This window comes from Melanotaenia boesemani, chromosome 8 (genome assembly GCF_017639745.1).
Source record: "Melanotaenia boesemani isolate fMelBoe1 chromosome 8, fMelBoe1.pri, whole genome shotgun sequence".
Lineage (NCBI taxonomy): Eukaryota > Metazoa > Chordata > Actinopteri > Atheriniformes > Melanotaeniidae > Melanotaenia > Melanotaenia boesemani.
Window position 1 is genome coordinate 4,045,727 of NC_055689.1, and position 24,739 is coordinate 4,070,465.

Consider the following 24,739-nt stretch of genomic DNA (forward strand, 5'->3'; position numbering starts at 1 on the left):
CCAGTTTTAGGTCAGCTCCAGAAAAAACAGACTGGCACATTGGTGTCCAGTTGGCAGTACCTCTGTGCAGGTTCTCGCTATTGTTGGAAGCAAAAAGTGGTGTTGGGAAAACTTACGGTTAGACTCATTTTTTAATTAAAAGATTAGTTTATTTAATTTCTTTTTTATACATTGCAGTGTAACCTAAAAGTTGTAACTAACCCTGAATATTTTTCTTCTAGCTGGTGTAAGACGTGTATTCATGCTTGTGTTTTAAATTATATTTGTTAATTTACAATAAGTTGACTGTACTGAAAGTTCTATTTATTTATTTTTTGTTAAATCCATCTAAAACTGAACTAATCCTGAGATGTAGTTTTCAGTCATATAGTGAGTTATGTGCTTGACAGTGCAGAGCAGGAAAGGGAGGCGTAAACTTATGGATACAGTCCTGTTTGACCGTAAGCATAAACCTACAGACAGGTGTATGAAATGTCACTGAATTATATTATTTATTTAACTGAAAAAGTTTTCAACTTATTTCTGAAAAACACTCAAAAGGTATCAAAAGGTATTTAAAGTATATTACATACTTAATATATACTTTATATATTGAAAGTATACAGACACTAATAACTTTACATTGTTTTTTGTTCTGCACAATAATACATTTTAAAATAAATTTATACAGTTTGTACTGTTAAAAACTGAAAAGGAGCATTTTGGAAAAAAAACGTACGTACGCTGACAGGTTGCATCAGGAAAAGCCATCGTTCCTCCCTCTCCACATCCTGCCTCTTGCTCCTGGATCTCCCTCCTCAGCCAGCAGCACCCGTGAGCTTTGCTCAGTCCGTTTTTAACCTTTGCAGCAAATGTTTTGTGATTTTTTTTTTTTAGCAACATCTTTGACATCATCAAGTACACTTCCGTACCAAATGCATGAGCAATGAGCGTACTTGCATCCTCCCGTCCTCAAAAGTTCGTAGTTCTGACAAGTTCATACTAGCAAGTACACAAGTATGTTCTAAGCGTACTTGGTATTGAGAAATACCAAGTTAACTAGTCTACATTTGAAGCCTTTGTTTAGTTTCCAAGTGTCTTCTTAAGTTGTATTCTTTCATTACAACCTCACTGTCTCCACACAGAAGACACAGCTTTGTCCTTTACATCTGCAAACATATCCTCTATTTTTAAAGTCCACTTTTCCTTCAGCCAATTTTTGAGGAGAAGGGTCGTTGACAGTTGACACAAGCTGTGTCTCAGTTCAGGGTCTTCACACTAAAGGCGTGAAGCTGGCTACCCACCCCACGCAAAACTCAGTGAAAACAGTCTCAGTCGTTTGTGCTGCTTTGGTTTTTAAGATATTATAACTTGAGGCCCTATTATCCCTTTAATATTTTGCTAAATGTTTAGTTCATACTGTGCAGGTTTGGACTCTTGTGTCTATCACTGATGGACACACGAGTCCAAAGTGCCATCACTGACACTCCCCCACTGCTGCAGAGTATTTTTGCAGATGACAGGACTCGGAGTTGGACCGGAAGTCGGACAGTGTTCAGAGAACTGGTGAGAGGACAGGCCCATGTGGTGCTCCAGTGCTGCCGACCACCACCTCAGACACACAACCTCTCATTCTCACAAACTGTGGTCTGTTTGTTGGTCATAAATCCAGGTGGTTGTGGAGGTTCTACCTGGAATTTATGGAGGATCCTGAAGTTAAATAACCCTGTCCTGTATTAAATCTTACATGCAGTGTGATGTAAACTTGTATACAAACTGTCCTGTGTGTCTCAGGCTGCCCTCCACCCTGAATGTAAACGACTCATATTGTGTTGGTTCCACTAAACAGTTCCAGCTGTGTCTGAGCCAGGTATGGTGCTACTTATTGATCAGTTAAAAGAAACCAATGAAAAGTTTTATTTTAAGCTGTATGTATCGCTTTTATCTCATTCCAGCCCTGTCCAACGCCCAGTGTTAGCTTCAAACAGCACCAGTGTTCCCAGTTCAACTCTAAAGCCTTTGGAAACAGATACTACCAGTGGATACCACTTTACCCAGGTGTGTCAGCTTTTCTTTCTTTGTGGTTTCATTCACATGAAACCACACTCACCCAGCGTCCCAAAGTGCTTGCCGTTGTCGCACATTGCAACCTGTAATGTAAATATTTGGGAATTGACTTAATTTTTCAAGTGACATTAAGGACACTGTGTTGAATGTCCAAACATCTAAAGGTAATTTTCTCAGGATGTCTGCCAGAAGCAGATGTGTCAACGTGGTGAAGCTCCATGATGTACAAGCTGTTGTACATCAGTGTCATAGATGTTCTGCATAGTTGTTTCTAGCAAACCGATTGGGTCTGATGTCTCATATTTTAAACCTCTGGGTCTAAAAAAAATCCACTTATGCAGCACTTCCATACACCAAACTTTCCAGTTCAACACCTGTCTGCATTTATAAAGGTTTTATAGAAGGCTTTTTTATATATCTCATTCACAGCCTGATTTATAGAGCATTTCATGCCCAAAACATGGCAAAAATGTAGTTTTTCTGGTTATTGACAGTATTTTTCTAAATGAGGACTCATTAAATAGAGACATTAAACCCCCCCTGTTATGGTACAGTAACCGCTAACGTTAAGACAACATCCGCAGTCCAACAGGAAATCAAAAATGGAGTTTTTATTTGTTTTTACTTTAAGAATATCACATTTCAGACATGGATGCAGACATCAGATCTGATTATTAGTAATCTGATTACTTCCAGTTACCTGATTTTGATGGTCATGTAAAGATAGTATGTGAAGCTTTTATTTATTTATTTTTTTTTGTTGTTGTTTTGATTTTTGTTTTTTTCTTTTTCATTTAATCTACTGATAATGGATTTAATGGCTTCTAAAGGATTTTCAATTTTTATTTTATTGATACTGTATGTTTTTGGTTTTTATAATCTGGTTGATCCCTTTAAGTTTAAGGGTTGATTACTTTTGTCAGGTGTTGTAAGGTGAATTTACAGTTTTTAACATGCAATTCCCTGTTCAGCTGATTATATCAGCATCTCCAATAAGCCATGTGACCTGCAGTGCACAACCATCGGCGGTGAGCGGCAGCTGCTGGTTCCTGCTCATGACGGCACTTTCTGTCGCGATACCAAATACCACGGCGTGTGTATCCAGGGTATTTGTCAGGTAACCAAAGATGTGATCGTTTTTAAATTTCCATCCAGCATAGGAGGATTTAATTTCATTCCATCATGTATCTTCTCTGCTTCAGCCTGTAGGCTGTGATGGGGAGCTGTACAGCACTCAGACCATCGACAGGTGTGGAGTATGTGGAGGAAACGGGACGTCGTGTCGGCGCGTCACAGGATCCTACAGGAAGGCACTCACACAGTTAGGTAACACACACACACACACACACAAAATGCCGATTGTTCAAATGCACGTAGACACACATGCACAAAGATACAAGAACATACAGTATGAGTTTATTTTTTGTATGAAGTATTTTTATTGTTGAATGTTTTTTTCAGCTGTTCCCAAAGATTCAGATTCAGCTTCAGGTTACGCAACAGAAACACTCGAAACAGCATTAACAATCCCTCCCAACAGACAGACAACAGCAGAAGCTTGGCAAAGATACCGTCAAATCCCAAATAACAATGACCAGTTGATAAAATATTTGCTGAAAATAATTGATAATAAATAAATAGTGAGTCTGTATACACCCGGCCTGCTGCCATCAGACGTATTTAAGAGTCTGGTTGCAGAAGGTAAAAAAGGAGTCTGAATGTTTTACTTCCACCCTCCACAGGGCGTCAGCTGAAACTCCGGTGATTCAACATGATCGGACTGACTCATGATTTACTCCCTCAAAGCTAGAAATCTTCACACACAAACCTGCTATAAAATCATCCAACATCAATATTTTTTCAGATTTTTTTTCTGAAATCACTTGAACAACTTCAGACCTGCTCAAAACTAACATTTGATCTTCAGTTTCTTTTTTTTTTATCAATTATCAATTATTCATTTAAAAAAAAAACTAAAATGATTTTCTACATAGTAAATATCAGAGGAGAGGGTCTCTAGTGGTGATTAGAGTCTTGGGTTTGTCAAAGACTAACAGCAAAATTAATTTGATGGCATGGATATTTGCATGTGCTATCAGAGACTTCTTCAGGCAAACTTCATGGCCAAAAATGGCCATGACTACTGATATCCATTAAAAATCCGTTAGGAGAGGGGCTTGAGTTAAAAATTAATTAATTAGATGCTTTGTAAATAATTAATCTCTATTAATCGCATTTTAATCACTTAACAATATTTGCTACAAAAGCAGCTTTTTTTTTATGGATTTTTGTGGACGAATGAATCAAATAATAGACATTAAAATTGTAAACTCAAGCTCTAGGAAGTTGGCAACACTGACTGAGCTCTGACATGTGCATCAGTGTCATCGGTGTACCAGGGTTAATGCAATCAATGCAGTAATGTTTTTTAACGCATTCATTTTTTGTCCCAACCCTAATTAAAACCACATATTTTGATCTCACAGTCATTCCCACCTAAAATAATTCATGTTTTAATGTCAGCATTTCATTTTGAACGAATGGTTTCTTATTGCAGGCGGATGCAGGATTTTTTTTTTTGCTTGTTATATTATGGAGTCATGGTTAGTCACTGTAATATGACGCTAATGTGAGCATTTCTGTTAACAAAGAGCTTAGTGCCACAGCAGTGTAAATGGTAGCTTGTTACTAGCTTTCTACCATCAGATTGGCTCCACTGAGTAAGTTGAGAAGAAGGAGACTGAGCAGTTTCCATAAATGTCTGACTTTGCCATGATGACGTTAAACTGGGACTGTAAACAACGCAGTTTTACTGGGTCTGTTTATTAGACAGAGCTGTTGCAGACTTAGGAATGTAATGTGTAATTATTAGGCCTGCAGTTATTGGATCAAATTTCTTTTTACAAAAGGTTTACTTTTTATTCGATTTTAAAAAGTTTTAATTGAATATTTGCTGTACTTATCTCGCAGAGTTCTTTCAAGCTCTTGAAAAAAAATAAAGATGTTCTGATGCACTAGAGTTCGTGTTAATTAGGAGCTGACAGGAAAACTTGGTTCAGGATGGATTGGATGATACTCGCCCTGGGGTGTCGGTTAGGACACTAATGACATGAGGCAGGATGCAGCTGAACAGTTTACTGAAGGGTTCTTAAATACAGCACAACAATGCGGCAGGCCCGCGGGATAGCAGCTATTAGGCTTGAGGTATTTAGGTAGAGTGTGCAAAGTGGTCTGGAATATACGAAAAACACATACACCAATCAGCATAGGAGCGCATCATTACAGACAATAAATCAGATATTGTACTGCTTATGCAACAATAAACCTTCGCTATGCAGAGAGCTATAGTCATATTAGCACCATTAGACCAGAACAACCCGCCGGTAAATCAAAACATGAACAGAAAGACGCACCGCGGCACAACGGGCGGCATATTAGCCAACATGACCTATATGAAATAACAGGCACGCAGCATAACATCATTCAGAACATCAGGGAAATTACATAGAACTTACTATCTCTTCATGCACGCACTCACACACAAGGAAACAGTCCGTGGACGAGGGTGAACAGCAGGTGGAGGGACAAACGTCGTTCGAGGGCGAAGGCGAAAGCATGAAAGAAAATAAACTTTGTCTTCTCCGGGCGCTTATTCCCGCCGCTGCTCGTTCGGCTGAGCTCGTGTCCGCTCGGGTGCTGTCGGGAGCGCTCAGCTTCGCTCGGCTGCCCTCGTGCCCTCTGGTGTGCGCTGTCGGGACAGCAGTGGACTTTATTACAGCCGGGGCAGTTGTGTGGCAAATGTGTGCACTCCAGAGATGGTCAGGTGAGGTTAATCAGGGGAGCTGTCGTCGGGGATTTCCGGGAGGACGATGAGCTTGACAACCGGGCGAGTGTAGACCTTGTCTCCGACCTTTATTTCCGCTGCTCGGACATGCCCGTCAGCACTACTGATCACCTTGGCAACCCGACCGATGGACCAAAGGGCTCGTGGAAGCTGAGGGTCAGCCAACATGACTACCGTGTCCACTGCCAGGTTATCTGTTGTTGCATGCCATTTCAGCCTAGGTTGCAGAGTGGGCAGGTAGTATTTCACGAACCTAGACCAGAAATGGTCCGTCAAGATCTGGCTCTGCCTCCATCGCCTCCGACTTAGTAGCTCTGACTGTGGGTAGACCACGGGAGGCAAGGAGCTGCTGGGCCGCCCCATGAGAAGGTGATTCCGGGTAATCGGGTCAAGGTCAGCGGCATCAGAGGAGACATAGCCTAAAGGCTTCGAGTTCAGGATGCCTTCGACCTCTATTAAGACGGTCAGAAGGACCTCCTCGGTGACGGTTTGAGATCCGAGGATTGTGCGGAGGGTGGATTTCACCGATCGGATTTCTCGTTCCCATGCCCCTCCGAAATGTGGAGCAGCCGGTGGGTTGAAGTGGAACTCTATCCGGTGATGCTTGGCGAGGAGCTCCTTCAGGCTAGTATGCATCTCCTCAAATGCCTTAGCCAGCTCCTTTTCAGCTCCACGGAAGTTGGTGCCTTGATCAGAGTAGAGCTCGGCAGGTGTTCCTCAGCGTGCAGTGAATCTCCGAAGAGCCATGAGGAACGCGTCTGCATCAAGGGCAGTCAAGAGGTCCAAGTGGACGGCTCGCGTCGTGAGGCATTTGAATATGAGGCCCCATCTCTTCTCCGCGCGGCGTCCTACTTTGACCAGAAAGGGACCAAAGCAATCCATACCCGTAGAATGGAATGGGGGTTTAAAAAGGCGGAGGCGTGCCGGAGGCAGGTCAGCCATGGGCGGCGTAGAAGGCTTAGCTCTCCATCTTCGGCACTCGGGGCAGGCATACTGCTGTTTCTTTATAGCTTCGCTGCCACGTAGGATCCAGAAGGAACGTCTGAGTTCTGCGAGAACCCGTTCAGGTCCTGGATGGTGCAACTTGTCGTCGAGGTGCCTTATCAGGTGTGTTGTCACTACATGATGTGGATCTAGGACCACGGGATGGACTACGGACGGGTCCAACCCTTCTGCCCGACGCAGCCTCCCTCCTACTCGGATAAGGCCTGAGGCTGTGTCCATCTCTGGGGCTAAGGTGATAAGACGACTGCTCGCTGGGATAGGTTTACCTACTCTTAGTAGAGCATACTCGTCAGGGAAAGAGTCAATCTGAGCTCTCTGCAGGATGAGATGCTCCGCTTTCTGGTAAACTTCTGCTGAGGGCGCTCCGCCTTCACTGGCCGCCCCGTGTAGCCCCTGTGCTGTGGCATCACTCAGCTCTTCCCAGGTCTGGTACCTTCCTGGGTCTGGCACGGCTGGCTCTGGTTCAATGGTAGTGGTACCACAGAACACTGATCGACGCAGCTCAGGAGTGTCCTTCAGCGGCTCGTGCAGGGTAAGCTGAGGCCATTCCTCTGGTGGTTGCAACAGGAAGGGTGGACCATGCGTCCATCTGTTGGGTTTGGCTAGGTCAGCCAGGGATTTACCTCGAGTCAGGTCGTCGGCAGGATTAGCCTCCGAAGTGATGTATCTCCAGTCATGAGGACCGGTAAGGTCTTGGATCTCTGCAATCCTAGTGCCCACAAAGACCTTAAATCGGCAGGAATCGGAATGCAGCCAGGTGAGCACTGTGGTTGAATCAGACCAGAATACCATCCTCCTGATAGGCAGGGTGAGCTCAGTCCTCAAGAGCTTGCCCAGTTGTGCTCCAGTAAGGGCAGCGCAAAGCTCCAACCTCGGGATGGAGTGCCGTCTTCGCGGTGCAACTCTGGACCTGGCCATCAGGAATGCCACGTTGACGTGGCCATGACTGTCTTCGGAGCGCAGGTACGCCACTGAGCCATAGGCCTGCTCAGAGGCGTCACAGAAGACATGTACGTCATGGACTACATCAGGGTGATCCATGTGTGCAGGAACATAACAGCGAGGTAGGTTCACTAGAGGAAGGGAAGAGAGCTCGGTTACCCAGGTGTTCCAGGCTGTAAGGAGCTCCTCTGGGAGCGTTGGGTCATCCCAGTCCCGTGGCTTGTCCCACAGGCGCTGAACGAGTATCTTGGCCCTCGTCGTAAAGGGAAGCAGGAGACCCAAAGGATCATACTGGGTTGCCAGTACCCGGTATACGTTACGCATGGTAGGTGGGCCATGGTTCACCGGTCGGTGTTTATAACCAATGGTGTCCGAGGCACAGCGCCACGCTAGACCAAGGGTGCCCTCCTGCATATCAGCTTGACCTTGGGAGATCCAAAGCTCGGTGGTATCAGAGAGCGCTTCTGAGGGCAGGTGGCTGACCACGGATGGGATGTTGCTGGTCCACTGTCTGATCTCAAAGCCACCGGACGACAGAAGAGCCCGCAACTTGTCCAACAACTGCGTTGCTCCGTCTGCAGATGGAACACTCTGCAGGCAGTTGTCAACATAAAAACACCTCTCGACTGAGGCTCTAACGTCTTCGTCTGGACTGCTGTGATCAGCGATGTGCCGCTGAAGGGCGTAAGTGGCACAGCACGGTGAGCAGGTTGTGCCGAAGGGTAGCACTTGCCACTCGTAGACATCCGGGGGCACAGTTCTCTCCAGGTTCCGCCACACAAACCTCAGGAGGGGCCTGTCCTCGGGCAGGAGTCTGACCTGGTGGAACATGCCTTTTATGTCCCCGCTTATGGCTACGCTATGTTGGCGAAAGCGTAGCAGCACTCCTAAGAGGGATGGTCCAAGTGTGGGTCCAGGGAGGAGTGCCTCATTGAGGTTGAGACCCTTGTACTCATAGGAGCAGTTGAACACAATGCGATTCTTCTGATTATGGTGCACCATATGATGGGGTATGAACCATGATTCCTCACCATAATTCGTCTCTGTATTGGCCAGCTTAGCTACTGAGCCTGCGTCTTCGAGCTTCTTAATCTCTACACTGTATGCTGTCGCCTTCTCGGGGTCCTTTAGGAGCCGCCGCTCTGTGCTCCGCAGGCTGGGCATCACAGCTTCTGGGGGGGCTTGGAAGTGCGGCGCGTTCTTACGGCGGAGCAAAGGCGTGGCATAACGCAGGATTCCTCCGACATCAACACGTACCGTCTTCTTCTCCAGCAGGGCTATCGCCTCTTGATCCTCCTTTGATCTGGTCACCAGCTTCTCATCTCTGAAAGGTAAAGTATCTACCTGCCATAGACGCTCCACATGACGGAGAAGCTCGGCTGTGGCTGGGTTGGTGGAAGTGAAGAGGCAGCTCTGTGTCTCATTGTACTGCGGCAACCCCCTGGCTGGGCCCTGCAAGGTCCAGCCCAGTTTGGTTCGGATGGCTGCCGGACCTCCTGGTGGTCCGCTTCGCACAGGCTCGATAGGTGTGATTAGGTGGGTCTGATCGCTGCCGATAAGGAGCAGGGGACTGACTCCCGAGAAGGACTCCAGGGGAAGGTCTCTAAGGTGTTTGTACCTCTTCTGGAGGGCAGCCACTGGGTACGAGTGGTCGGCCAGACAAAGATGTTTGGAGGTGAAGGCACCGCATACCTCGTATGACTGGTGAGGATAGGAGATGGGTGAGATCTTAAAGGAAATCTTGGCACCATGAACAGTCTCAATATCCTGCCTAACTGTTCTCAGTGGCAGGTCTTCAGGGGTGCCCTTTATGCCTAGCTTGCTGGCTGCAGCGGAAAGAAGGATGGTCCGTTCTGAACCGTCATCTAGGACCACGTAGGTGTCCAAGGTGCGGTCACGATGGCGAAGTTGGACCCGGATGACCTTCAGGAAGACGCGGCTGCAGTCGGCTGGTCTGCCCAAGTACAGGGTTGTCCCCAAGGCTCTGATAGCTTTATGTTTACTGTTCACGCTATGCAGGATCTGTAGGTGTCTCTCCTGGCAGATATTGCAGGGCTTCTTTAGATTACACTGCTCAGGTAGGTGTGCTCTGCCGCACTTATAGCATCGCTTGTTCTCCTCTAACCAGTTGGTCATCTGTTCGAGAGTGAAAGACTTAAAGGCAGTGCACTGGCTGAGGAAGTGGTCGGTGCCGTCGCAATAGGGACAGAAAGGTTTGGGTCTAGGTTTCTTCCCCTTGCCTTCAGGGAAGGACTTGGCTGGAGAAGGCTTCTCTTCTTTGGAGGGGCTTTCTGAACCATGGAGAATAGTTGCGGCTCTAGGCTGAGCTGATGGCTCCTTCCGCCGCATCTGCTTGTAGCCCAGCTTCTCCTTCCTGTCACCAAGCTGCTCTTCGTTGCCTTGACACCACGTTTCATATTCCAACCACTGTGAAAACTCAAGGAGGGTGTAAATGTTACCTGGCTTGTGGAACATATGTCGGCGGAACGCTGCCCGCAGTTCGGCTGGCAGTTTTCCCAGGAGCCTGGCCACATGTGAGCCGCATCTGAGTTCTGTGTCGCCTTCGGGCCCAAGGGTCTGCAATATGCCCACCAGTGCACGGATGTGTAGAGCAAACCTCTCAAAAGCCTCAGTGTCTCCACGTCGGATGTCGGGAGAGTCCATCACTTGAGCAATCTTCTTCAGCGCCAACAGGTGAGGCTGACCAAACTTCTCGTTAAGTGCTGCCATGGTGTCAGAGTATGGGGCAAGCGAGTTCAGGTAGGAGTCAGCAATGAGGCGTGCTTCCTCCAGTTTCAGATGGTCCACTAGGATCTGATACTTAAAGAGCTCGGTGCTGTCGGCTGGAAGGAGATTCTCCAAAGCGATTTTGAGTCTTGCAAACTCTCCTGGGTCCCGATGGACAAAGGTAGGAATAGTTGGTTTCGGCCCTCTGTAACTCCTCTCAGGGATCACTGAGGGTGGAGGCTGTGCACTCACATGAGGTAAATAGGCCTGAGAAGGGGACCACAGTTGGTGTTGATACTGCGGCGCAGACCTCGACGGAGCATATGGCTGCTTGGGTGAGACGGTCGGCTGAGGATATGCTGTGGGCACAGCATATGAAGGCGTCGGCCTGCCTGATAGCTGCGGGTAAGTCAACCAGCCTTGAGGTGGAGTTGGCTGTGAGTAGGGCCTGGACTGATATGGCTCAGGTGCAGCAAAGTCAGCGAAGCCTGGGCGTCCCTGAGGTGCCTGCAGCTGATTATAATATGAGTGCTCCATAATGGACTGTGGCTGATGAGGCTCTGGCCTGGTGGTAGAGGGTGCTGACATATAGTCTTTCATCATCTGCAACTCCTGCATCATCTTCTCTAAGAAGCCCATCAGCTTGTCACCAGATGCAGGTGCCTCCTCACCTGTCCTGTCTCTGCTAGGCCTATAACCTGGGTCAGCCTGGCCTGGCCCTACCTGAGCAGGAGTCAGCTCTCGCTGGGGCCATCTAGGCTGTTGGGAGGCCACAGGAGGCGGAGCTTGGATGGGTGGTGAATATACATGTCTCCCAGATGAGACTGGTGGACGAGAGTGAGGCCAAGAATGTTCAGCAGGGGCAGTGATGACCCTCTCTCCATCCCTGGGATTGGCCTCTGATATTATAGAGCACGGTGGAGACTCATATTCTACCAGTTCTAGCCGGCGTCTTAGCTGCTCCATCAGACAATCTGGGCTGGGGGAGGCTGGATTCCTCCTGGGTGCTCTGCTGGTGCTCTCCACCCCGAGATCAGATGTAGCTGGGGAACTATGGGGTGGATCATCAGCTCTATCCAACATGTGCCACTCTTCGGCTGCTTCTTTTCGGGGCCTGCCAGCCTGCTGTGCTGCATGATATAGGTTGGGTGATGATAAGGTGACAGGTCTGCGTTGGAGAGGACCGATATCATAATCCAGTAAGTACCGGGGGGGCTGAGTGTCACGTCTAGGGCGTGTCGGCTTCTCAACCTTATCAGTCTGCCGGCCAGGTGAATCCATCCCTGACCAGGGCAAGTACCCAAATCCGGCTCGAAGGACCACAATGTTAGTTAGGAGCTGACAGGAAAACTTGGTTCAGGATGGATTGGATGATACTCGCCCTGGGGTGTCGGTTAGGACACTAATGACATGAGGCAGGATGCAGCTGAACAGTTTACTGAAGGGTTCTTAAATACAGCACAACAATGCGGCAGGCCCGCAGGATAGCAGCTATTAGGCTTGAGGTATTTAGGTAGAGTGTGCAAAGTGGTCTGGAATATACGAAAAACACATACACCAATCAGCATAGGAGCGCATCATTACAGACAATAAATCAGATATTGTACTGCTTATGCAACAATAAACCTTCGCTATGCAGAGAGCTATAGTCATATTAGCACCATTAGACCAGAACAACCCGCCGGTAAATCAAAACATGAACAGAAAGATGCACCGCGGCACAACGGGCGGCATATTAGCCAACATGACCTATATGAAATAACAGGCACGCAGCATAACATCATTCAGAACATCAGGGAAATTACATAGAACTTACTATCTCTTCATGCACGCACTCACACACAAGGAAACAGTCCGTGGACGAGGGTGAACAGCAGGTGGAGGGACAAACGTCGTTCGAGGGCGAAGGCGAAAGCATGAAAGAAAATAAACTTTGTCTTCTCCGGGCGCTTATTCCCGCCGCTGCTCGTTCGGCTGAGCTCGTGTCCTCTCGGGTGCTGTCGGGAGCGCTCAGCTTCGCTCGGCTGCCCTCGTGCCCTCTGGTGTGCGCTGTCGGGACAGCAGTGGACTTTATTACAGTACGGAAGCCTAAAAGATTCATAATTAAATCAATAAATACAACACTTTTAAATAAATATCATTTTAATAAATAACAAATATATAATATGACCATGAAATTGTAAAATGGGGCAGTAATATTGTGAAATACATTTCATTTCCACTTTTTTTATTATTAAATAATTATTTTCACAATATCATACTTTTTAAAATAATCCGTTTTATTTAATTTCTCAAGATTTTTATTAAACTTTTGTTTTACAAATTCAGTTTTTATTTCATAATGCCCTTTCCCGCAATGGTCTATTTATTTCATAATTTTGTTTTTCAGCAGAATGACTTCAGCTGTCAATCAAAGCTAGTGGGTTGGACCTCTACTTGATGCTTTGAGATCGATTCTTTTTCCTAGACACCGGTCATGGCCTTGCCTTGGGAGACAAACTCCAACATGCAGAGTCAGCAGACAGTAGATACGACCGACTCCAGCAGAGTTTCTGCAGCTTTGCTGACTCTAGCTGATCAAATAGAGCGTGAGAATCTGTCAGGAGATGCTGTTTTGACTCATTTAGATGATATTTTCGAAATACTCGGGATGGTAATTGTTGTACAGGATGCTAACATCGATGACAATATTTTCGACAGTTTGAGAGAAATTGAGCACCGGGTGCATATAGAATATGCACAGGAGGAACTGTCTTTAAGTTCTGGCCGTCCACGACTTGAAATTCCGCGTGAGACTCTCAGGACTTTGGTGCTCTCTGGCATAACCATCCGGAGTATTTCTGACATGTTTGCTGTGTCGCCCAGCACTGTTCGGAGGAGAATGGTGGAAGAAGGTTTACGGTAAGTTACTTTTAGTATTTTTATGGAAATGCAGTGAAATTTAGCTCACTGTTGTATTTTCACAACAGTCTGTACAGTTGTTGCTGCCAATATATAAAAGGATGATTACTTTTTATGATCTGTTTTCTCAAGTAGCTCGAGTTATGTAAATGTGTGTGGCACGAAATGTAAAATGTAAGCTGCAAGAACCCCTTTAATAGATAGATTGTGCATTTCTAAACTGCCCCAGAATTATCTTACATATTGCATTATTATTATTATTATTATTATTATTATTATTATTATTATTATTATTATTATCATTATTATTATTATTATTATTATTATTGCATTAAGCCGCTGACTGCACTGCCACTCTTAAACGGCGCTATCATCGTGCACTTGAACTTTATAATATTAGGAATGTTTTGCCCCATGAGTCTGAGAGTAACGCAGCTTTCATTCTCCTGTATGTACCATGCATGTACCAGAACTGACAATAAAGCAACTCTCTTAAGTTGATGATCCCCACAAAGAACATGGCAAACGGCAAATTCATTTCATTACTAGGTGAAAACGTTTTTCTAGGCTTTCAGAATTTTGTGTTAGACATAGTATATTTAGTTCATGCATTCTGTAACATTATCATCTGTTTTTATATGCAGGAAATCTGATAGGTATTCTTCTGTTGGAGATGAAGAATTGGATGCCAAAGTGCTGGATATTCAGCATTGTCACCCAAATGCTGGCTGGAGAATGATGTTGGGACATCTACGATCCAGAAGAATACACATTCAAAGTAAGGGGATACTGTTTGGATATCCAGTCTCTCTCTCTCTCTCTCTCTCTCTCTCTCTCTCTCTCTCTCTCTCTCTCTCTCTCTCTATCTATCTATCTATCTATATATCTATATATATATATATTTATTTATTTTTGTAAAGATTGTTGAACCTGTCAGTACTAGGTTTTACTATTCCATTACCTCTGTAAACCAACTGTGAAGTCACAACATCATGACAGTGAATATAACTGAAATTGTCTCATCAGGATCTCGACTGGTAGAGTCCATGAGACGTGTGAATCCAGAGGGGGTCATCATGATGTGACGCTTGTCTATTCAGACTGCCAGACGCCGTCAGTACAGTGTGCGAGCACCAAATTACCTCTGGTATATAGATGGAAATCATCAGCTAATTCAGTCAATATTTTCTATTACTTTTACAAATGCACATTTTTTAATTCCGTGTATTATCATCCATGTGTCAAATTCTTAGCACTTTCTCATGTAAGCTGTAGAGAATCTGACATTCATACTATAACCACACAAACACCACCCATCTATCCATCTTCTTTACTACTTAGTCCAATTCCGGGTTCTGGGGGGCTGGAGCCTATCCCAGCAATTAGTAGGTGAGAGGCAGGTTATGGAAACAAGTTTATTACAGGACCAACACAGAGACAGACAACCAGTCCCTACAACATGCAAATCTAGATTATTTGATCTTTTAAAGTAATTAATTTAGCACTTATATTCTGTCATTGCAGTAGCATTCTTGTCATGTAATACACTGCCACCACTTTTAGATGAACATTTGAACTTGTAACTTTTCACATCAAAGTCCCCCCTTTATTATAATTCTTTGAAATTGCATGAAAAAATCTAATAACTCTCCAGAGATGACAGGGATCTTTCTCTTCTTTTAACCATATGGAGATTTGTTGTCCATGGAGGAATAGATGGTTTTTCCAGGTTAATTGTCTACCTTAATGCTGCCACTAACAACAAAGCCACAGCTGTGTTTGATGGGTTCTTGTCAGCTGTCAGGCAATATGGCATACCATCACGAGTTAGGTATGTAGTCAAAGACGTATAATATCTTTACATTCCTCTACTGGACTCTTCCAGACTGTAGATACCAGCAGAATTTTACTGCAGAATTACCACACACCAACGTTCCACTCAGCCAGGCTTTGCAAGTCTACATTCAAACTGTTCATGCACTCAAACATTTGCTTCATAGCAACTTTTGAACTGAGAGTGCAAGATGCATCACTTTGTCATTACTCATGTAAAATATATACTCATTTTTTAAGTCATCCTTCCTCTAATAGTCCGATTGCTAATCTGTGGGAACTTAACTTTCATTCAGCTACGTCACAGTAATAAAGACACTGAATATGACCATGTAGTGTGTCTCCTTTATTAATTTCTGAATGACAGACAAACAGTACAATAGCTGCTGCTGTCACACACTGTGTTTACATCTGTGTGCTCTTGTAACAGATTCTCAAACTTAAATCCTTTTTTTACCACTGGAACAACTGTGGAAACCTAGCAAACGTTTTCAGATACAAACCTCTGTGCCAGTTCTGTACATAACATGTAACAACACAGATTTATTAGCATGCATGCACTATGATTATGCCTTAATTTTCCACTACATGTCTGTATTGCATCTGTATGAAGCAAATATTAACAAAAATGCAATAGAAATACAGAGGGGTCCAAAAGTCTAATATCCCATTGAGCGTGTTTAATTCTCAATTTAACTTGAAATGTAAGGAAAATAATCACCTAAAAAACAGAAGATGTTATGTAAAATTGAGAAATATCTATTCTTTGTTAGTGTATTAGACAAGTTATTAAACCAAGGCTTAAATGACAACATCAGGATTGTGTAATATGATTTCTGGACCCAAATGAATGGAAAAATGACATCATGTCATTTCACATTACTGAAACCTTCATGTAGGTGTATCTGTATTTTTCCCTGTCTGTATAATTAACTGGAACTCTGTTACGGCCACTGCCGATTGCTGGCAGCTGCAGCTCATTTTGACGCTGATTGGTGATCTTAGAGCGCTGCCTGGATTGGCTGGAGCCGACACACCTCCGTTTCCGCTCCTCTGATTGGCCATGTCTGGACCTATCAGGCTGCAGTTTGTTAAGAGCTGAGGCTAAAAAGGCTGCAGCCGAGGCCAGTCTGGAGGGGAAGCTAGAATGGCACAGGCCGCTTCCCCTCACCTTAGTTACTGTGTGTTTGTATTGTAGGAGTGAGGCTGGTCAGCGCAGCTGGCCTCAGCTCCGAGTTTGGCAGACGTTTTGGTGGCATAGCTTACTGGGTGTCTGCTGTGCTATTTGGTGGTCTTGTGTGCGTTGGACTGTTCGAGTGTGTGTTCCCCGTGGGGGACGGTAGAACAGTCCGTTTAGTTTGGACGCACCTTTGTTATACACTCAGTTTAGTCCAAGCTTTGCTACACTTCGGTTTGTGTTCTGCCACTGTGGTTATCTTTTGTTTAGTTTGGTGTTGGGCTAGTTTAGTGTTTTGTTTGTGACAGGCGTCACATTAGTTTATGGAACTGCTGCTCTTTTGTTTGGTTTGGTTTTCACACCGAGTTCTGTATTTTCATTTGGTTTCACTCGGTGGGTTTTATATAGGGTTTTGTTAATTCCTTTGTGTATTTATTTCAGCAGTTTCACTAACCCCAACACATGTTTTTCCTTTGTTCCAGGTTTTATTCTGTGTTCCATGTTTGTGTAAATAAAATGTGCTGTATTCACCTTTTACATCTTCGTCCCGACGTAACTTTGTTGCACCCAGTCACACCCCAGATTTGGGTCGTAACAAACTCACACATAGTGCAGTAAAGGAACAACAAACACATCTCCATTGCAGTTTATATCAGTCCTAAACCAGACCAAAACCTGAGCCAGAGAATTTGAGACACAAAATGACTCATAGTTCTGGTAATGTGCAGGAAGACGCAGGACCTCGAAACAGGTGGAAGACTTAGGAAGACCTTGGCTATTCACCACTTCTACAGCCATTTCTGTGGGCAGGACTTCCCATCTAGTCCAGAATTTCAGAAGGGCCTTATGTTGTTCACATGATGCAGCAAAAAAGAGGTTGTTTCTGACAACATCCTATATTATTGTACTTGGTTACAATGTATGGGATGTTACATAACTGTAAGAGACTTACCATTTTCAATGAAAGACCAAAGGTACCCTGTTACTCTGCACTGGTCCTCAACAGCGCATTCTTCCCCATCTTCATCGTCTTCCATGACAGGCCACACAAGCTTTTCTAGGATAGACTGCATGAAACAGTAAAGTACTGATAAATCTTTCTTTTGATTGTTATTAGATTTGTCTGCCAAGCATGTCAAACTAGTTTACATTTAAAATTTTTCTGTAATACTTGTGGCAATTGTCATATTTATATTACTTTTTAAGCTTTGTGCTTTCTTCAGATTTGAAAAAGGGGTAAGGTTGCACTTTACCTCACCAGTGGGAGCAGTCTCTGATTCCCTTGGTAAGAACAGGGGAATAATGTCAGCTCTCTCTGTGAGAAACGGCCAAACCATGGTCTCCTTGAGCCCTTTCCTCAGCTGCTTTATCTGGTGACTTGTTCGAGTCATGACCTGAAATGGTGGGACCAAAAAATTCTTCAGTTTACAGAGTGCGCTACTAAACATTTTTAAGTTTAAATACTCAAATGTCTTTAACCTTTGTGAAGCAACTCATCTTTTTTGGAATTTTGGTTTTGCTTTCAAATTTAACAACAACAGCTCCTGATTAGAACAAACCATAACTCACAGCATGGAATAAAAGACGTTCATACAGCCACCGTCGATTGGTTTGTGTGACACCTGGCAGGTCCCAAGAAAGTGCCAGCTCGAGAACATTGCTTTTTCCTTTTTCTGTTAATTCAGCACTGCTGTCAAGATATAAACAGTGATACCATTCTACAGAGCACACCATTGTAAATTTAATATCTAAAGAAATAATATTTTCCATTTATTACCAATAAATGGAACTAAATTCCAAACCAGCTGAATAGTGCTGGATAAATCAATATCAATATCCGGGCATCCTCAATCTGAATTGCAGCCGTATCAGGTGAACCACTGAAAAAGACATGAATGATTGCAGGACTCATCCCAGACACACATGGTCCACCATGAATGAACGAATGAACCAAAATTCACTAAGCATGTCATTACAATGTTAATAACAAAGCTTGCAACGTGGCTATTTAGGACACATCTTACAGCATTCTCCCTCAAATGCTGTCTGAATATCTACAGTAGATTGATGCATAGCTTCAACTTTGTCTTTACAATTTTAGTTATTAGAATGTGACAGTAAGTGCTGAGCCTTTTCCATTTCTACACAATACCTGCCACTAAGAACATGTCACTCTCCAGCAGAGTTTGAGAGGTAGATGGTGTCAAGTGATCAGGTTCTCCATCAAACAACCTTGTAATGTCTGTGTTCCCTGAACAGGAAATGGCAACGTTAACATGCTACAGCAAAAAACTCAATTATATGTCACCCATTTGTGCCAAAACAAAAAAGGACATATTTGACTTATTCACTGCTCCACTTAACTATACTTTCTCTCGTCATTGTAAATCACATACCAAAGTTCAAATGAAAACTTCCCCTTCCCCGACAGCTGCATCTCCTGGGACAAAAAATTAATGAAGAAAGACTAACCAGGCAAACTTTGTAGACATATATTTAACTAGTATTCCCCAGTATGATGGCAATACCTTCCAGTTTGCAGAAGACAGGGCTTGCCCACTCGACCTTTGGCTCTTTGTAAAAAGAGATAAGTGATCTCTCTTGATCCGTTATACTTTCCCTCAAATCCATGCGCAGGACAACAGCCTTTCTGGTCTCATGCTGTGCAAGTGATTTAGACTTGTAGAGCCAAGCAGCTCTGGTTCCATCAGCTTCACATTTCCACTCTGAAACACAAACTTAGATTAGATAGGGATGGATTAACAAATACAATAATTTCATCCTAATTCATGTAATTCTGAGCTATATAATCATTTATATCCTCAACTGTTTATCTCTGCTTTGACTACCTGGTGTTTCCCCTACACTTGATTTTTCTTCATTTGGACGAGATGCTGCATCTTGAGGCTCTACCATGTCATGTGAAGATTGCTCAGCTCTTGTTGAGACAGTGGTAGATGCCAAGATAACAACATCCTGTTCCACTGCACTGCTGCAGAGGTTCCAGGCATTGCTGCTGCTACAGGATGGAACCTCTGTCCCTACGGTAGAATTATCAGCCTGCCTAGCCTGAGTCTCCGTGAAGTTCTGCACCATTCAGTGAGCTGTGAGGAGGATTAACAAATATTTTAAACCTATCAACAATGTACAAAGTGGACTTACTATTAATATTTTTGTGTAAAAAATGTTAAGTACAAATAAAAACGCAATACCCTACCTTGTGCATTTGCTGATGTGGTTTTTCATTTTATTTAAGGGAATGTCTGTGTCACAGCTCAGACATTTTGTGAGTGGCCCTTGTTGATGGAGGGTGCAGGAACTCTAAAAAAAAAAAAAAAAGAATAATGTATACTTTATATACGTTTCTGATAATGATAAAAACATTATGTATTTATTTATTAGTAAAAAATCACTCACATTTTCCAAAGGGATACTTTTCTGTAGTGGTCTTATATAGATTACTGCTTGTCCAATTCCAGTCAAAGGGCTGCGAAGATAGCGTACTGTATATCCGGTGTTTGGCCATGGGATTGAGCCCAGGTTACGGCTTCGTGTTGTCCCTGAGATTCTCAGCAATTCAAACCCTCCTGTGTCGTTTAGCTGAGGATAGTTATCCTCAATGGTTGCCTTGAAGATTAGTGGACCATCATCCCTTGCTGCACAATAGATTACATGTAGTTATACAATATCAATATATATTCATGTCATAAATTTTTACATTTTCTTTTCTCCTTAAACTCTGACAAGTCACATCACCTCGAAATGAGATCCGTTTTTCCCCAAGTCCAGCTGCCGTTAGTTCATATTTAACTTCTTTGGTTGGTACTGTATCCGACATGTGATCACATAAGCAGAAGAATGTGTGTGTGTTTGTGACGCAGCAGACTTTCTTAGATGATTGGGAGGCCAGAGATGAAGGTGTGGAGGATAGCCTTGCTCTGTAAGGGGCAAACAATTTTGCGACCTCTGCTTTAAAACTTGAAAAAACAGAAAATTACAAAGTGCCAAAGAAAAATTGAATTAAAGTGCAATCATAATAAAAAATGATGGTATCATGTCTGCTTTACTATGCTTAAAGATCAATGTAGGAGCCGTATTATCGCTGAATTTTGGGATTTTTTTATTTGGTTGTCATGGTGATGTGAATCACTTGATGTTACCTGCAACAGGTGAGTAGTCAAAAGTGATTTTCAGTCACTTGGTGGTTTTGCCAGAAGGCTGGGTAGCCATGGTTTGCCACACTAAATGTCTGATTATGTTCAACAAGTTTCCATGTACATTGCGTTACTCATGTAAACTTCAATCACGTTTAAAAAAAGGGGGGAAAAAACATTGAATCTATGTGTGTTATTGCGTGGAAGCCGTCAAACTGGATCAATGCACAAAAACTAAAGAAGCAGTATTCCAGTTTACGTGCTTGAATGGCTTGAATCGAGCTGCCAAGATGCCATTGGCCACCAGTTTTGCCATATTTCAGAGCTGCAACATCACTGGAGTGCCAAGAAGCACAAGGTGTGCAATACTCAGGGACATGGCCAAGGTAAGGAAGGCTGAAAAACGACCACCACTGAACAAGACACACAAGATAAAACGTCAAGACTGGGCCAAGAAATATCATAAGACTGATTTTTCTAAGGTTTTATGGACTGAGGAAATGAGAGTGAGTCTTGATGGGCCAGATGGATGGGCCCGTGGCTGGATCAGTACAGGGCAGAGAGCTTCACTCCGACTCAGACGCCAGCAAGGTGGAGGTGGGATACTGGTATGGGCTGGTATCATTTCAGATGAGCTTGTGGGACCTTTTCGGGTTGAGGATGGAGTCAAGCTCAACTACCAGTCCTACTGCCAGTTTCTGGAAGACACCTTCTTCAAGCAGTGGTACAGGAAGAAGTCAGCATCGTTCAAGAAAAACATGATTTTCATGCAGGATAATGCTCCATCACACGCATCCAAGTACTCCACTGCGTGGCTGGCCAGAAAAGGTCTAAAAGAAGAAAAAATAATGACATGGCCTCCTTGTTCACCTGATCTTAACCCCATAGAGAACCTGTGGTCCCTCATCAAATGTAAGATCTACAGGGAGGGAAAACAGTACACCTCTCTGAACAGTGTCTGGGAGGCTGTGGTTGCTGCTGCACGCAATGTTGATCGTGAACAGATCAAGACACTGACAGAATCTATGGATGGCAGGCTTTTGAGTGTCCTTGCAAAGAAAGGTGGTTATATTGGTCACTGATTTGTTTTTGTTTTGTTTTTGAATGCCAGAAATGTATATTTGTAAATTTTGAGTTGTTATATTGGTTTCCCTGGTGAAAATAAATAAGTGAAATGGGTATATATTTGGTTTTTGTTAAGTTGCCTAATAATTATGCACAGTAATAGTCACCTGCACACACAGATATCCTCCTAAGATACTAAAACTAAAAAAGCCCCACTCCAACTTCCAAAAATATTCAGCTTTGATATTTATGAGTCTTTTGTGTTCATTGTGAACATAGTTGTTGTTCTATAATAAAATTAATCCTCAAAAATACAACTTGCCTAATAATTCTGCACACCCTGTAGTGCTCCTTCACAGTTGAGTTTTGCCACTAAACTCATTATGTATTAGTTAATCTCAGACACACTGGGAGTCTGAGAAGTCAGTTTTTGTCATGTATTTCTCTTAACCTTGTTGGGGTATAGTTGTTGTTCTATAATAAAATTAATCCTCAAAAATACAACTTGCCTAATAATTCTGCACACCCTGTAGTGCCAAAATTATAAAAGTCCCTTTTATGAGAGACATTTTTAATGGTGACATATTATGTTTTTCTGAAAAAATAAGAAAGGCAAGACCAGATATTCAACCCTTCAAACAAATAAAGGCAGACAAGAAGCACCAGATTTTATTCATTCTTTTTTAGCAAGTCAGTTTACGATATATAGTTAAATGGTTAAATACCAACAATAATAATGCTTCAAGGATGAGTTTAGAACATGTAGACTGCCAAAATACCAAACTATCAGATCTACCATTCCTTATACCTCACTTAAAAATCACAACTGCTTTAAAAACACTGCCACACACACGACTCTGACAGCCTGGTGGAGACTCCTCAGAATCCCCAACTCCACCACTGCACTCTGTAAGTTCATCCTGTTATGGCACAATCCAGATTTTAACCTCCCGCACAACACCGATTCACAAACAAAAGCACACAGACAGAACCACATGCAGGACAGATGTGTAACAGCTTCAGGCTTCCACCCAGAACCAGATCAATGTCTCCTGTCATGTCTTATTTTAATTCAACAAATTAGATTAGGACAATTAACAAGTCAGCCAGGTTTGAGTGGGCATTCTTGTCATGCCATGTCTGGACAGATGGAATAAGTGGTCAGAGCGCTTTGGTGATAGTTTTGGGGACATCACCTGGGCTGTGGCGAGCAGAAGGATTAAAGCGACAAATTCATAAATTTTTTTGTACCTTTTTTCCTGTCATTTCTGCATGATTATGGATGAAACATCTGTGGGTTATGCCTGTTAACCAGGGTCTAATTTGACTTTTCAGATATTGCTGATACTTTTGCTACCAAAATACCAAAAATTTGATTTTGTAGTATTCTTTAAACCTCAAAATACACATTTTATTTAAAACAAACCATATGAATGAATGAATGAATGAATGAATGAATGAATGAGGTAAGGAATGAACGAAGGAATATCTGTGTTTGTCCTCAGGTTATGTGTTCATCACCAACATCCCACCTGGAGCTTCAAACATCCAAATCATAGAGAGACATCAGACTGAGAACATCCTTGGTGAGAAAACGGATCATAAATCCTCTGTAGATGTGGAAGTGAAGGCAGACATTTTGTCCATGGTGGAGGATGAAGTCTCCATCAGGTGAACTTATTTGTCCACTGTGACGTTTCTCCTTCTGTTCAGCTCTTTCAGATAATGAAGGACACTTCTTCTTCAATGGAAATACCATCTTTGACAATCCTCAAAACTTCCATGTGGCTGGAACAGTGTTCAAATATCGTCGTCCAAGCAGCGTCTTCTCTAATGGGCTGGAGTACATCATCGCCCAGGGGCCCACAGGCCAGGCCCTTCGTGTTATGGTACCCACAAATACAAATAAATACTACAATGTGAATCAGTTTAACTGTAAAACGTAATTTGAGAAGAAAGTGGCTAATTAGTACTATTTTATTTCTGTATGTAGTATTACAACTTAAATGGAAAACTGCCACACATCACCTATGAGTACACCGTCCCCCTGAAGCCTCAAAACATCACGGCTGCCAGTAGTGTAACCACAGGCCCAGCCCACACCCAGGTGATGGAGGAGCTGGGAGAAGAACAGAGAAGGTTGATGAACAGCAGCAGAAATGCATCTATCCGTCATCATAACACACTACCAGGAGCAGACGTACTGCTGGATGAAGATGAGGAGGTGTGGGAGGTCTACACACCCTGCCCATCTCCTCCACCTGTGGCGGTGGTCTACAGACCAACTGATGGAGTAGGTCAGGTGCTCAGCAGTAATGATGAGCAAGAGCAGGAACCTTCATCACCATCTGCATACCGTAGGTGGCAATTTGATCTCTTCTTCATCTGTTTTACTGAAGTTGCAGACAAAATGTTTGTCAGTCCTGAAATCATTCATCACTTTATTAGTTTTACAGTTTTGAGATGTCATTACTGGATTTAAACTGAATAAAAAGTTAACAGATTATTAAATATGATTTATCTGATAGTCCACCATCCTACTGGCTGATTTGTGGTGTAACACAAAAAGGAAAGCTGCTTCATTACTGTCTGTTTAAGAAACCCATTTATAATAATTACCTAGCTAAGGAAGCCAACGGATTGGATCACATCTGCCTTTTGATTCAATCATCCATCCGGAGCTGCATGAGGAGACAGGGATGAGGAAATACTCCATCAGAACGAGAAAGGAAAACCTTCCATAGCGATAGGGTGCACTTTGAGCTGGGCAGTGGCCAAAAGCTGGGACTCTAACAGTCTAATCTTTAGCTGCAGAAGCTAGCTACGGGGATGTGGAATTTCACCTTTCTGACGGGGAAGTGGCCTGAGCTGGTCCATGAGGTCAAGCAGTTCCAGCTAGATATAGTGGGACTCACCATGATGCACAGCTTGGGATCTGGTGAAGGGCTAGACTCTTCCACTTTGCAGTTGCTCCCATGAGAGCAGCTGTGGGCATACTTATTGCCCGCCGGCTTGTACATTGTAGGAATGGAGAAATTCACTGAT

General features: G+C 43.6%; 1 protein-coding gene and 1 long non-coding RNA gene across 5 annotated transcripts in view; one reads left to right on the forward strand and one right to left on the reverse strand.

Moving 5' to 3' along the window:
• Nucleotides 1-24,739, forward strand: part of si:ch211-267e7.3 (ADAMTS-like protein 2) — a 67,932-nt gene that overhangs the window by 17,015 nt on the left and 26,178 nt on the right. For 3 of the 4 annotated variants that reach the window (XM_041991329.1, XM_041991330.1, XM_041991331.1), the window contains exons 3-9: nucleotides 1,774-1,849; nucleotides 1,935-2,037; nucleotides 3,018-3,163; nucleotides 3,249-3,372; nucleotides 23,200-23,280; nucleotides 23,408-23,583; nucleotides 23,688-24,051. In XM_041991329.1, the coding sequence (XP_041847263.1) occupies nucleotides 1,774-1,849; nucleotides 1,935-2,037; nucleotides 3,018-3,163; nucleotides 3,249-3,372; nucleotides 23,200-23,280; nucleotides 23,408-23,583; nucleotides 23,688-24,051 (1,070 nt within the window). Of the gene's footprint in view, nucleotides 1-1,773; nucleotides 1,850-1,934; nucleotides 2,038-3,017; nucleotides 3,164-3,248; nucleotides 3,373-23,199; nucleotides 23,281-23,407; nucleotides 23,584-23,687; nucleotides 24,052-24,739 lie in introns of those variants that run through there. The other variant, XM_041991332.1, reaches the window with a different exon arrangement.
• On the reverse strand, nucleotides 19,170-19,976 carry LOC121643817. The gene is made up of 3 exons (XR_006011171.1): nucleotides 19,893-19,976; nucleotides 19,693-19,796; nucleotides 19,170-19,201 (listed from the first exon to the last, which is right to left on the reverse strand). It is a non-coding gene; the product is annotated as an uncharacterized LOC121643817 (long non-coding RNA).